This window comes from Eurosta solidaginis, chromosome 1 (genome assembly GCF_040869045.1).
Source record: "Eurosta solidaginis isolate ZX-2024a chromosome 1, ASM4086904v1, whole genome shotgun sequence".
NCBI lineage: Eukaryota > Metazoa > Arthropoda > Insecta > Diptera > Tephritidae > Eurosta > Eurosta solidaginis.
This window is the reverse complement of record NC_090319.1, coordinates 195,882,969-195,898,070: the sequence shown is the minus strand read 5'-3', so window position 1 is coordinate 195,898,070 and position 15,102 is coordinate 195,882,969. Positions and strand designations below refer to the sequence as shown.

The 15,102-nt window shown below is 40.0% G+C and overlaps 1 protein-coding gene across 7 annotated transcripts in view; it reads right to left on the bottom strand.

Annotated features, from left to right (window-relative positions):
- Nepl16 (Neprilysin-like 16) overlaps nucleotides 1-15,102 on the bottom strand; it is a 2,088,045-nt gene that overhangs the window by 20,101 nt on the left and 2,052,842 nt on the right. For 2 of the 7 annotated variants that reach the window (XM_067760067.1, XM_067760066.1), the window contains exon 11: nucleotides 6,291-7,043. In XM_067760067.1, the coding sequence (XP_067616168.1) occupies nucleotides 6,944-7,043 (100 nt within the window). In that variant the 3' untranslated portion in view covers nucleotides 6,291-6,943. Of the gene's footprint in view, nucleotides 1-6,288; nucleotides 7,044-15,102 lie in introns of those variants that run through there. The other 5 variants (XM_067760065.1, XM_067760063.1, XR_010948731.1 and 2 more) reach the window with 4 other exon arrangements.

The window sequence follows — 15,102 nt, the reverse complement described above, 5'->3', positions numbered from 1 at the left end:
TCAACTTATGCAATTATAATATTTATGCAACATTTTGTTTTCTTTGATATTAATTCAAGTTTTGTCTTTGATATTAATTCAAGTTACACTTTTTAAGCGTGGTGACCGATAAGAAAACAAATTTTTTACTTTTATTGAATAAATGAGAAGTTAATATTGGTTACAAAATTCTTATTATTATCTTACAAGATATGTACATACATAGGTTATTCAGGAATATTTATAATTGAAATTATAGGTTTATGGTAACTGAAATAGGAAAAATACGTTTGGGACTTAATATCCTCTAAATATCTTGAAAATGCCGCGCCAATGGTGGTCCCATATTTTGTTGTGGATTCTTTTGGATCATTATGTATTTTCAAATTGAATTTTTCAAAAAGACAACTTGTCAACAGCTCTGATTTTTTATCAGCGAAATTGATGTTGAAATCGCCGGCCAAGATAAGTGGAAATATATTACCATTTGTACCAAGTATTTTTGCCCCTTCTTCAGAGTACTCCAGTAAAGTTTAACTTTAACTTTGACTTTAACTTTAACCTTAAATTTAACTCTAATTTTAACTTTAACTTCAACTTTAACTTTAACTTTAACTTTAGCTTTAACTTTAACTTTCCCGCGGGGGTATCGGTCCCCTACCGGGCGCCTCCTCAGGTGGTGGATAGAGGAACGCTTCCCACAAGACGGGAGGTACTGAGTGAATTAAGTACTCAGGGCGAACCAAAACGAGCAATCCAGTGGAAAAATGGGAATGTGTTGCTCTAAGGGCAACACATCCCAGAGTTCCGGTGGAAGGGCGATAGGATGCCGCCCTAAAATACCCCATCAAGCATCCACAGGATCGAGACCAGTAAGATCCTGTTGACCAAAACTGGAAATATGATTATGAACTGATTGCTACGGGCTGGCGATGACGATAGGCTACTACCTTAATAAGCAAGGGTGACACCTTGCCGAAACGGCTGGTAGGTTAATATCGGCATCGTCTCCGTCTCGTTAAAACCTTGGCAGGTCTTCAAGTACGTTCGAAGCACGTCGCCATTAAGTTGGTGGTGCAGGCTCAGTTGAGACGACTCCTGACTAACGCTGTATTCTGGCTCTGAACACAGACTCCCATAAGGACCTGTGTAAACCCACGCGTGGCCTCCCTGCTTCTGCAAAGATAACCACGGGAATTGAAGACGGCGACTGCACATCGTGCGGAGATAGCGGCTTGAAGCGGAGACCCAATAGAACAAATGAGCAACAAAATAAAAACAACAAAGGAAGATGAAAGTAGAGAAAGCGAGAAAGAAAGGGGCGATGAAGCGGTGTTCAAGAAGAGCACCAAAGTGCTGAGATCGCCGGTTTTAACAACCCCCGCTAAAGCGACCTTGTCGGTAATGCCCACACAAGGCACCGAATCGGCGGAAAAGACAAAGGCAGCGAAAGCACAGCTGCGCAATAACCCCAGCCAGTCAACACTTGCTACTGCAAGGGAAAAAGCGTCGGTCAGCTCACCCAATGTCGTTGCACAGCGCGCTGTTGGGAAGGAGAAACGTGCGACTCCGCCAAGAGGCTCACTCTCATACACAAGCCTCGAAGGGAAGAGCCAAGACGAACTGCTGGAGTACGCGGTATCAGTGCTGCGCGAGATGCAGGAAACCGCTCTCAAGCAGAAGACCGTGTCCAAGGACATAAAAACCGGTATGGCTCTTCTCGAGGAAGCGTTAAGCTGCATGGGATCGTTAAGGGCCCAAAAGGTAGATGAGAGCAGAGAATCGGGCCGAAAAAGCAAGAGGGCACGAACGAGCTCAGATTCCCACTCGGAGGACTTGGAAGCCAAAAAGAAACACAAGGTGAGTCTTGGTCTTGGTCCAATGTAGCGCACCGGAGGCTGAAACAGCGGGCCCAGCCAGCCAAGCAGGCAACCCCCGTCCAAGCTCCTAAAGCTCAAAAACGGGCGAGAAAGAGGAGATAAGCAGCAACTTTTGTGGTAAAACCTGTGGAAGGCAAAAGCTATGCCCAGGTACTAGGGGCCATACGCGGCCAGCTCCGCCCTAATGACACAGGTACGGTGGTACGGTCAGTACGAAAAACCAAATCTGGTAACGTACTGATTGAAACGGCGCGCTGCAGTGACCAGACGCACTTCAGAGCAGCTATAGGTAGTGCAGTAGGAGAGGTCGGTGAAGCACAACAGCCCTCCAAGCGGATGAAGTTGGAAGTACTTGGCATGGACTGTCTCACAACTGAAACAGAAATCCAAGACGCAATAAGGAGGGAGGTCGGAAAAGAAGAAATCACTAGACCTCTCCGTGTCTCTGTGTTCGCATCAAACCAAAGAGAACAGAAAATGGCGGTCGTCGAAGTGGACGAGAATATTGGCAACGCCCTACTCAAAAAAGGTAAAATTCCTATCGGATGTATACAGTGCCGAATCAGACAGCGAGCAGAAGTACAACGCTGCTTTAGGTGTCTCGGCTACGGACACCGGAAGGCAGAATGCAAGGGTCCAGACAGGAGTAACGCCTGCTGGAAGTGTGGGCAAAGCGGCCACAAAGCTTCGGCCTGTACCGCAGCTCCAAAATGTTACCTGTGTAATACACAGAAGCTCGATCATGTCCCTGGATCTGGAGCATGCAGCATTTTCAGAGCGGCACTCGCTGTTGCAAAGGCCAAAGTCTCAATTCAATAGTGATTAGTTTTATCCAAGGCAACCTAAACCGGAGCAGACTTGCTGATGAGCTACTACAACAGTTGGTCTTACACCATAAAGCTAACAGCGTTATCATCAGCGAACCCTATAGAGCCCGAAATGATTGGCATATAGACAACACCGGCACCGCCGCAATCTGGATGACAGATGCAAACGCCAATATTGTGAACCGTGTTGCCGGACAAGGCTACGTCCGCCTAACTACGAATAATACCACAATAGTAAGCTGCTACTTGTCCCCGAATGATCCCATTCAAACGTTCAGGGAGAAGCTTGAACTTATTGAAGATGACCTGAGGGACTTAACTAGTAACCTGGTTGTGGCGGGAGACTTTAACGCAAGAGCCGTCGAATGGGGAATGCCGCAGACTAACACCCGTGGAAGGTTAGTCCTTGAGATGGCAGCCAGGCTCGGTTTGAACGTGCTTAACACTGGTACGACCCCTACATACCGACGGCCAGGCTTTGGATACTCGATCCCCGATGTAACACTAGTGTCAGAAAGCCTGCTGCTGACCGCTGCTGGATGGAGAGTCATAGAGGATCTGACTGGCAGCGATCACAACTACATCACTTTCCACCTAAACGATCCCGGTCAGAGGCAGATTCCGAACGGGCCACGCAGAACAAAAGCATGGGACGCATCCAAGGTCGACTCTGCCACGTTCTCCGCATCAGTACTGGGGGATGCCCGACGGATAATCAACAACTCCAGTCCGACGGAAGAGACGGTTTAAAAGACAATGAGCTGTCTTCGCCACGCTTGCAACCTCTCTATGCCACGGAGGGGAGTGTGGAGGGGTAAAAAGCAGGTATACTGGTGGAATAGCGAAATCGCGGAGCTGCGGAAAATATGCCACAGGATGCGAAGGCTAGCAACTCGCGCGCGCGGCAGGCCTGAGGCTCTAGAAAAGTCGGAAGCGTACAAAGGAGCGAAGAAAGCTCTTAGTGCTGCCATTAAGCAAAGCAAGCTTAAGTGCTGGAAAGCGCTTTGCGAGGAAGTGGATCGAGACCCATGGGGGCAGGGATATAAGATAGTAATGAAGAAGTTCCGTCCGCCAAACCAGCTGATGGACGAGAACCAAATAAGGAACATTGTGGATGGCCTGTTTCCCACCCAACCGCCTAGGGAGGGCGGGTACGTTACCCATGAAGAACGCAACGTGGAACCATTCCAAGAAGAAGAGCTTAAAACTGCCGTGCGAACTATGAAACCTAGGAAAGCATCTGGGCCCGACGGAATACCCGCGGAGGCAATTAGACTAGCTGCAAACGACTGCCCAGAACTTATGTTGCACATGTACAACAAATGTCTCGAAGAAAGAATTTTCCCCACCATATGGAAGACAGCACGACTGGTTCTCATTCCAAAAGGGAAAGGAGATCCCAACTCTCCATCATCCTACCGTCCCCTATGTATGTTGGACACAGCAGGGAAATTGATGGAGAGTCTCCTGAAGCAACGCCTCACCAGAGCGTTACAGGACGCCGGAGGACTGTCGCCCAGACAGCATGGTTTTCGGAGGGGGCACTCTACAATAGATGCCATAGCAGCGTGCCACAGAGCAAGACCTATAGTGTTGCTGGTCACGCTGGACGTCAAAAACGCTTTTAACTCAGCTAGGTGGGAGGACATGCTTGAGACACTAGAAAGCACTTTCAAAGTACCGCAATATTTGTTAGAAATTTTAAGGGACTACCTAAGAGAGAGGGATCTAATATATGAAAGTACTCACGGTCAAAAAAAGGTAAAAATAACAGGTGGAGCAGCCCAGGGTTCGGTACTAGGTCCCGATCTCTGGAATATAACTTACGACAGTCTTCTTCGATTAGACATGCCAGAAACACCTTCCTCGTTGCATTTGCAGACGACGTGGCAGCTGTGATAACAGCACCAACCTGCGAGCTGGCACAACTAAAATTAAACCAGGTCATGCGTAATGTAAATAGGGGGATGGCTGAGCACGGTCTCCAGTTAGCAACAGCCAAAACGGAGATCGTCATCCTCACAAAGAGACGTATTCCCACTACCAGGAACATGATGGTTGGGGACCAGGCAATAGAAACAATCGCTTCATCGAAATATCTGGGAGTGAGGTTAGACAGCAAACTCAACTTCTCGGATCACATACGAGGGACCTGCGAAAGAGCTGCGCGCATAATAGCGCAGTTGGGTAGATTAATGGCAAACACAGGTGGCCCAAAGCCATGCACAAGGAAGTTGCTTGCATCAGCCTCGGATTCTATACTCTTATATGGTGCAGAAATCTGGGCGGACGCAATGAAATACCGGAAGAACCGAGTCACCCTCACCTCGGTCCAACGCAGAGGGGCGCTGCGAATATCTTCGGCTTACCGCACGGTATCAGCTGAAGCTGTCCTGGTCGTTGCGCGAACCATACCGATATATCTTCTCGTTGAGGAAAGAAAAACAATATATGACAACGGATCGCAAGCAAGTAGAGCTGCTGTTGCCATGCAGGCGCGAGAAGAATCGATCCGATGTTGGCAAGATCAGTGGAGCAACAGCATCGTAGGAAAGTGGACTAGGGAACTAATCCCTGAACTTGATCCATGGTTGAAGCGACCGCACGGAGAGGTAGACTTTTACCTGACCCAGTTTCTAACGGGACATGGTTACTTCCGCAAATACCTACACAGAATGGGTAAGGTTGATAGCCCGAGCTGCCTGTACTGTGGGGAAATAGACGATGTACGCCACACCTTCTTCGAATGCAGGCACTTCTCCCATCAGCGAAGGAGGGTAGAAGATGTACTTGGCGACCTATCCCCGGGCAGTGTCATTAATAACATGACCTGTCGAAGAGACAGAGGGGATACGGTCAGCACATTTGTGAGGCATATACTTACCAGTAAACGAGAAGACGGATGCCTAGCCCATTAGCGTGAGAGTAGCCATAGAGCTCACGTAGCGCGCACCCGTACCCGAAGTAATGCTAAACGCGGTCCCAGGTACGGGGATTTGCGCGGGCCGTGGGAGGTTAGGTTTTAGTGGGTAGGCCTTCATGGAAGAAGGGAGTCCTACACTCGGAGAGTCTCGCAGTGAGGCTTAAATATCCCGGTCAGTGCATAAAGCATTTCCTCCTTCCACGAAACACAAAAAAAAAAAAAAAAAAAAAAACTTTAACTTTAACTTTAACTTTAACTTTAGCTTTAACTTTAACTCTAACTTTAAATTTAACTTTAATTTTAACTTTAACTTAAACTTAAATTTAAACTTAAACTTTAACCTTAACTTTATCTTTATCTTTAACTTTAACTTTAACTTTAACTTTAAATTTAACTTTAACTTTAACTTTAACTTTAAGTTTCACTTTAACTTTCACTTTAACTTTCACTTTAACTTTAACTTTAACTTTCACTTTAACTTTAACTTCCACTTTAACTTTAACTTTAACTTTAATTTTAACATTAACTTTAACTTTAAATTTAACTTTAACTTTAACTTTAACTTTAACTTAAACTTTAACTTTAACTTTAACTTTAACTTTAACTTTAACTTTAACTTTAGCTTTAACTTTAACTTTAACTTTAATTTTCACTTTAACTTTTACTTTATGATAGAGATCCAATTTTATGTATTTTGCCGTTTGCTAACACCGAACCTTTTCGAAAATTTTTTTGACAAATATCCGTTATGGGTTTTTTTGATTTAGTTGCCAAGCCCGCGATAAAATCTTTGCAATAGCGTAAAAAAAAAATCCATACTTATTTGTTTCTTTTCTATGTTTTTCTGCATTTTACATTGCATGAGTTACATTAACATAAATATACTTAATGCATACATATAATAGCGACTACAACTATATTGCCGTCCATAGCAAAAAGGTAATAAAATGCACCTACTGCCTGTTTGGAATGTTAAGGCTATTCAATTTCCGCGATTACTATTTACTCATTAACTAAATAAATACTCATTAAAAATTCACAGTAAAAATAAAACAAGGTCTTAAATTTTAAGTTTACTTGAAAAGTCCTAAATTTCCCAAATAAAAAGTTCATTTCTATGATTTTACTTATTACACGTTACTGCTTTTTTGCTATGGACGGCAGTTTAGGGTTCTTAGCGTCGCAACTTTTACAACACTACTTATTGCAGTCAGCATATATTTCACTTTCGAGAAGTTCTTAAATCGGTCTATTTTAATATTTTGACTTAAACATTGCGTACACATGGTTCAACCGTGCCATACCATCGCATTCATTTATCATACTAATTTGCCTTAAAGAATATTGCAAGTTTTTTGATCGTCCATTGTGGAGCCAGAGGGACATTTAAAAACTTCTGTAGCGCTTCCTCCTTGAGCAATAAGCCACACCAATCTGGAAATAAGAAATATATTTTTTGTTGGGTAATGTTTGACCTTCTAAACTCATGATTAATAGGTACGAAACTAATTCCTGACTTAAATAGTAGCCTATACTTAAGTATTACTTTTAGCAAAAATAACTATATAAATTGTGTTGATGCCAAAAGGCTTGCCATAGCTGGGAGTCCCTGTTGTCTTCCCGATACAACGCTGGGCGCTGCATTGTGGCGGGAAGTACACCGGTGATGATTTGCATTTTGTGAGAGAATGAAATAATCTTCGGCTTTTGAGGGGACATTCTTTTGATAGCTATCAGCAGCGCCGTGTTAAATTTTGTCAACGAGAACCCCTTAAAATGTTCGTCCTTTAGAGTTCATATTAATCCGTGTCGCTGGCCGACAAGTGGCGTTTTGGATGTTATCTCCGGTACTCCTAATTATTCCCTGATGGTTTTTATCTACAATTAAGAGCAACTTTGTTCCCAATATTTTATATTATGGTGATTTAGCTTCAACAAAAAAAGACACCCTTCGACGGTGTAAATGTGTATCTACCTTGCATCCATTTGTTTTTGATAAGACGAACACAAAACACTGTCCCGCTAATTTATACGTAACAAAATTAAAAAAGCCAGATCTAACAAATAAAATTAAGCATTTCATTTATTAAAAGCAAGAATACTCAGCTAGTCCAAGCATCAACAAAATGAAATAAAAAAAAAAAAATAAACATAATACCCACACTATCCGTAAAAGTAGGTGGGATTCTTGTTTCATATCACCCTTTGCGCATTTTCTTGAATACATATACATACACATAAAGATACCCACATGCACTTGTATTTGAATCTAATTTCAAAGGAATCTGCAAGAATACAAAATGTGCATATGTTAGAATATGATTATATGCACATTTGGGTATTTATATTACAGCGTTTAACGCGTTCAAGGACAATCAAAATTTTAAGGAGCGGAAAAAACAGACACAGCCGTTTTTGAAACTAGTCACTAATTCCACTAGAATTTTGTTACGTTTAAAATGGACTGCTTCAAACTTTATTTTAGGAAATTTTTTTCCAAAGTTAATATTGACCTTAAATAACTTTTGATTCATTAGACTTCGCAAAAAATGTTGACAATGACATGTAAAAATATTTTTTTTTAATGGTGACCAATTAGATGTTTATACAAACCAAAAGATATCAAAACAAAAATTTTCCATACAACTTACATACATACATATGTATGTATGTATATGGGAAACAAAAATTACTACCATACTAATCTTAATAAAATTAGGTACATATTTTACATGTACCATTATGTATGAACATTTCCACACCTGTTAACTTATAAACAAAGTTCTATGATCAGTACAGTGGTAAACGACCCCGATAACTATTTCTAGCTAAAGACTCAAGCACAACTTTGGTTACACTAAATATATGTAACTAAATAAATGAATATTAACAAAGCAACCCCAAACAAACAAAAATATATGCTGTTGTTGTTGTTGTAGCAATGCTCGCCCCACCTAATAGCCGCGACCGATCACAAATTGTCATCAATATCCTCTAACGGGAGTCCAAGGAAACTTGCCGTTTCAACAGGGGTGGACCATAAGGAAAGGGGTGTTAGAGGCGTTGGTTCCACATTACAATTGAAGAGATGGTTGCTGTCATGTGGGGACACATTGCAAGCGGGGCATACATTTTGTATGTCGGGGTTTATTCTGGATAGGTAAGAGTTTAACCTGTTACAGTATCCAGAACGAAGTTGAGCAAGAGTGACACGCGTTTCCCTGGGGAGTATGCGTTCCTCTTCCGCGAGTTTTGGATAATTTTCGTTAAGTACTGGATTCACCGGGCAACATAAGAAGACAGCCCGTGGCGATTCTGAGAGCAGTATTTTGGCAGGCCTGTATTTTCTTCCAGTGGGTGAGTTTTAGGCTTGGCGACCATATGGGTGATGCGTAGCACGTAATCGGCTGGCTAATTGCTTTGTAGTATGTAGTCATGAGCGTTTCTTTATCTTTTCCCAAGTACTGCCAGCGAGGGATTTGAGGGTTTTGTTACGGCTCTGCTCATATGCATCTATACACACATAGATATATGTACGTATACATACATATATGTGCATGCTCATCTGCACAAGCGATGAGCGTAACATAAACGCAATGTCTTTTATTTTACTATATGAAGTATCCGGATAGTACTGTCCGAATAATAAGGAAAGGAATTCGAATAAATGAAAGCGAATAAACGAATAAAAAATTCAAATAAATATTATTCGGATTATTTGAAACTAATAAATTTATTCGTTTTTTCGAATAACGTTTATTCGAATTGTAACGAACCAGTCGGTCCATGTTGCCCAACACTTAGCCGACCTTCCTTATCAAGGAATGAACAGCCAGCCTTACTACAACAAAAGACCAAAAGGACATTAATAGGCAGTGCCACTGTACGGGGTCGAATCATGGATTGCCTATCCGACCGTATAGGTATAGAGTTCAAGGAGCATACTCTGTTTAATGTCAACCAGCTATGCTTCAGCGAATGGGGTGGGGTTCTTGCTCCTACACTGACTTTTGGGTCGGCACCAGAAAATAAATAATAAACAGAGATTCTTACTTTGTGTAGTTCGCAGATGAAAGGGGTTGTTTGGACCTGCGAGGAAAGTTTTCTTCTCAAATACGGGAAATACCACAAAGAAACTAAAACAGAACTAGACTGACCTACAACTACCGTTAAAGGACACATATCTGATATCAAAATACTCACTCACCGGATGTCTAGGAGGGCTTCCGCTGTCATTTGCCTCTCCGTCTCTTTACCCACCCAGCCTGCTAAGAGTACTCTTACCATGTCACTCTTAGCCCATTTTCCTTATATTGCCTCTCACACAATTAAATAAAATCTACTCCATCGTTATCTTATGTTAACAAATTCAAAATGATATTTTATTCATATTTACTTAGTTTTAAGTTGATTACCTTTCCTAAATACTGATTTTTACATTGGTATGTGCATGCAACTATTTACATACATTTTCCATTTACGTATTTCATATTTTTCTTAATGTTGCTTGATAACTATAGAAACCTAATTTAGCACTACAACAAAGCTAACGAACGCTGATCTAAACCAAATACGATATCAACATGTTCATAAGCATGCTCAAAACCTAACTCTCAATTTGCTCTTACATTCCACAATATTACCATCAAAAATGTGGAACATAAGTAGATAGTAAATTCTGACTATTAACTAATTTCTTTATAAAAATTTTTAAATGGAAATATTTAAATATTACATAATCTAGGCCATATTATTTCATATTAAATTAAAATTTATATGTTCGTAGGCCTAACTTTTGACCCTGATTAAGTGGCGAGAGAGTTTAAACATGAAACGACAAAATGTATAAATCCATATAGTCATGTTAATATATATGCATGTACATACATACATATGTATATAAACTAGTGTGTATACATAAATGTATTATCAATAGCAAATGCGATTGTCCACATCAAACAAAGTTATTAAATTCAAAATATGTTTATTGAAGCAAAATGCATATGGACTTTCTCTACATAAGCTAAAAGTTGCAATAAAGCGAAAATCTTGCTTTCATAAAGAAAAATAACGTTAATCCAAAATTTTATTTATTTAGATGAAAAAAAAAATTAAATTTTGGAAAAGAAAAAAAATTTATAAATGGGAAAATTTTAGTAAATAAAATTTGCTACTCACATTAATTTCCGGTTTCCGCTTCCTCCGTCCACTGGCCAGCTGTCGGGGATTCGTAGACCTTTAAAAGTTTCGAAATTTTTCCAAATAATCCTACAGTCCCTTTTCAAAATTAATACAAAAAATTTCTTTTTGTATTATCTTATTTTTTTCCCTCTTAGGTAGGTATATATGTATGTCTATACACATATAATTTTATGGTTATTTATTTAATTATTTAAACGCACTTCCCACTTTAACTATTGAAGTATTAGTACCAAATTTTTTTTTTTTTTCTTTTTAAATATTTATGTAATTAATTCCGATTTAAATTTTATTTCATTTCACAAAATTTCCTAACCCTTTTTCCTACCTTACCAACCCTATCACTTAATTAAATAAATATGATTTCCGGCTTGTCCCATTTCGACGTTGCATATTCTTGCCGGTGCTGATCCTGATCCGCACTGAGGTTTGCTGATCTTTCGTATAAATGGCATAGTATGTAGATTTATTAGTTTCGATTTTCAACTTTCAAATTTTCTTAACTTTTCAGAAAGGCGATTTTCTTTAACTTATTGTTCAACGGTAACTTTTCTTTCTCTTTCCTTTCTCAGATTAACTAAGCCTTTTGTGTCCTTTACGGATCTTGCTTAAGTCCTTTCAACAATATTTCATACAACCTCCTTTATTATTTATATTTTTTTTTTTCGATATTGCAAATGTCTTTGGCGAAAGAAGATTTATAACTTCAACGACGTGACTCAATTGGACTCAAAGGCCTGACACATTTACATCCATTTAAAGCTTTTGTATTTAAAACCACAGTCACATAATAAATATATATATATATATATATATATATATATATATATATATATATATGATCGGCAGATATTTGAACTATCTTTGGCGAAACAAGATTTATAAAATCAATATCGAAATTTGATATTTCGCTGTTGACTCAAAGTCCTGACACATTTTGGAGGCATACTCTAAGTCCTACACAACTTTCTCTCCATAAACATCAGGATTCCGACACTGCACTTTATAAAAAAAATTATTGAATTGGTTTAGAGTTTATAATTTCGCCGACGAGAATGAAGAGTTTTACTGGCTATATCGAATTTATTCACATTCCCGACAAAGCATTTAAAGGAGTTGATATTCCTTTAAGTTTTTAGAACTGTGACTTTATTTCTAACGATAGTTAGAGTATTTTTTTTTTTTTTTTTCGCGGAGAACTATAAGTTCTGACCGCATAGATTGCGATTATGTCCGGAACTGACTTCTTCTCATTTGTCTCCTTTAGTTGAAGCTGCTATTTTCATTGGAATTGCATTGGTGGTCTTTTCGTTGTTTTCGAACTAATTTCTTATTACCATGAATTGCATTAGTGATCACCTGATTATTGTTTTCGAACTAACTCCTTCTCTATTCACTTGTTTTTGGGCCGAGCCTACTGGGTCATTCCTCCTTTCGGTACCAAAAATCATACGATATCTGCCTATAGTTCGAATACACACCTAACCAAACACATGTATACTTGTCAGTCTTATTTCGTCTCACACTGTTCCTTGTTGGAAGTGCCAATATGTTTAGCAACAGGGCTTAATGTTGCTATGGCTGAGACGGCGTATGTCAGCAACATTGATGGCGCTGTTAACTCGTATCTGTGCATGTTTGTTTATGGGTGATGTTAACTCGCCCTCACAACACAGGTATATTGGTGTTGGCGCACGTACTCTTGTGTACGTGTGGAAAACAAGCAATATAGCTGAATATAGGGAGGTAACAGACACAATAACAGGTAAATAAAATTTCGAATAAGTGCTTTAAAGTTTCTTTCAACTACCATAAGTCCTTGGCATGGAATGTTCCCACTTCTTTTCCATTCATATCTTCCACAATGTAATAACAGTTTCCTTTTCGTTCTTTTATGCGCGCCTTTACCCCGGTTGGAGCTAGTTTAGCGTTAAAATATGCTGCTTGGTTGCTTTGTACAAAATTCCGTCTGGTTACTATTTGGCCCACTTCAAATATTCTAGGTCTAGTTCTTAAGTTGTATCTAACTGCGTTACGTTGATGCGCTTTACCAAGGTTTGTTTTTATGTTTTCCCTAATGATCTGGAAATTATCAGCTCGCAAAAGTTTTGTTTCGCCCTCGTTTATGAGATTTAGATGTCGCAAAAGTTCATAATCTTTGGCATGGGTTATCATATGTTGCCCAAATACTGAATAATACGGTGTATACCCTAAAGATTGATGGATACTATTTCGAAGGGAGCAATTAATGCTGCTGGTGAACAAATCCCACTCGCGCTGATCTTTGCGAATATAGGCTCTCAAGGCTTCGTTAATAGAGCGATTTACTCTTTCAGAAGCGTTTGATTGCGGCGAATATATGGCTGTGAAGGTGTGTACAATACCATACTGTTTAAGGAAGCGGTCAAAGTCTGCTGACTTGAACTGACTTCCGTTGTCCGTAACAACACTTTCGGGAACACCAAAGCAATCAAATATATTTTCTTTTAAATAATCTATTATCATGCGCGATGTAAACTTCTTTAACGGCTTCAAAAAAGTAAATTTCGTAAGATGGTCCAATACTATTAGCAGCCCTATGTTTCCCTTTTTCGAGCGGGGAAAAGGTCCAATTAGATCCATATACAAAACTTGAAAGGGTCTGTTTGAAAGTATTTGATTTCCTATTGGGGGTCGAAGACATTGTGTTGGCGCTTTCGAAGTTTGGCAGATTTCACAGTTCTTTATATAATCTCTAATCTGCACGATCATGCCTGGCCAGAAAAATTTTCTTCGGATGCGTTCCACCTTTTTGGCTTTACCACTATGCGCTGATGTTGGTTGATCATGAGCAGCTTTTATAAGTTTTAAACGTAGTTCTACGGGAACATATAACTTCCACACACCATCGTCTGCGTTTTCGTCGCCCGTTACACATTCGGTTCGGTGATAGAGAAAATTGTCAATAATTTGATAATCAGGTAAATTTGCAGCTTCGTATTTCTTTTTCAATTCTTCGTAGTCTGGAGCGTCAAATGCTTCGGAATTCAAATCTATTTCCGGTAAGACGTCGAGGTCGAGTTCGTCTATTTCAGTACAAGGGGTATCTTCGTACATTCGCGATAACGCGTCTGCTACAACGTTGTCCTTGCCCTTCCGATGTTCTACGGTAAAAGTGTATCCTTGCAGTTTGATGGCCCACCTAGCTAATCTTCCACTCAAATCTTTCTGTCGCATAAGCCAACGTAAACTGGCGTGATCCGTTACAACTTTAAATTCGTGTCCCTCGATATACATTCTAAACTTTTTTATTGCCAACACGACTGCCAAGCATTCTAGTTCTGTAACTGAATAATTTCTTTGCGCCTTGTTTAATTTCTGTGACATATACGCTATTGGTCGTTCGTGACCATTGTCATCTGCTTGAGCTAAACACGCACCTATTCCTACGAGGCTAGCATCGCATTGTAAAATGAATGTTTTTTGGTAATTTGGGTGAATTAGGGCTGGAGCCGTTGTCAGCTTAATTTTTAAGGTATCAAAAGCCTTCTGTGCATCATCATTCCATACAAATCGCTTTTTCTTTGAAAGTAATTCCGTTAAATGAAATGTTGTGGTCGAATAGTCATCAATGAACCGTCTGTACCAACCGGTCATGCCTAAAAATTTCCTAAGTTGGCGCACTGTCTTTGGTACAGGGAAATCTTGGATTGCGGCTACTTTTCCTCGGTCAACCTGAAGAGTTCCGTTTCCTACCACATAACCTAAATAATTCACTTGACTTAAACAAAATGCGCTCTTTTGAACGTTAATTGTCAAGCCAGCTTTCCGCAATAAAGTGGAGACTTCGGACATGTGTAGTAAGTGCTCTTTAAAAGAAGACGATACTATCAGAAGATCATCAAGATAAACAAATATATTAGATTTTAAATAATACGGAATCACTTTGTCCATAAGCCTGCACATAGTTTGTGGCGCATTACACAATCCAAAAGGCATCCTTGTAAATTGATATAATGGCCTGTTAGGGACTGTGAAGGCAGTCTTCTCCCGTGATTGCTTTTCCAAATTGATCTGCCAGAATGCATCTTTCAGATCAATTTTGGAAATGAAATGAACCGGGGGAAGCCTGCTTAGCAATCCATCAATGTTTGGGATCGGATATGCATCCTTAACAGTCACCTCGTTTACTCTTCGCGAATCTAGACAGAAACGAACTTTTCCAGGCTTCACGATCAAAACCACCGGCGAAGACTAAGACGAGTATGGAGCTTCCTCTATAACACCTAATTCTATCATTCGATCGATTTCTTTG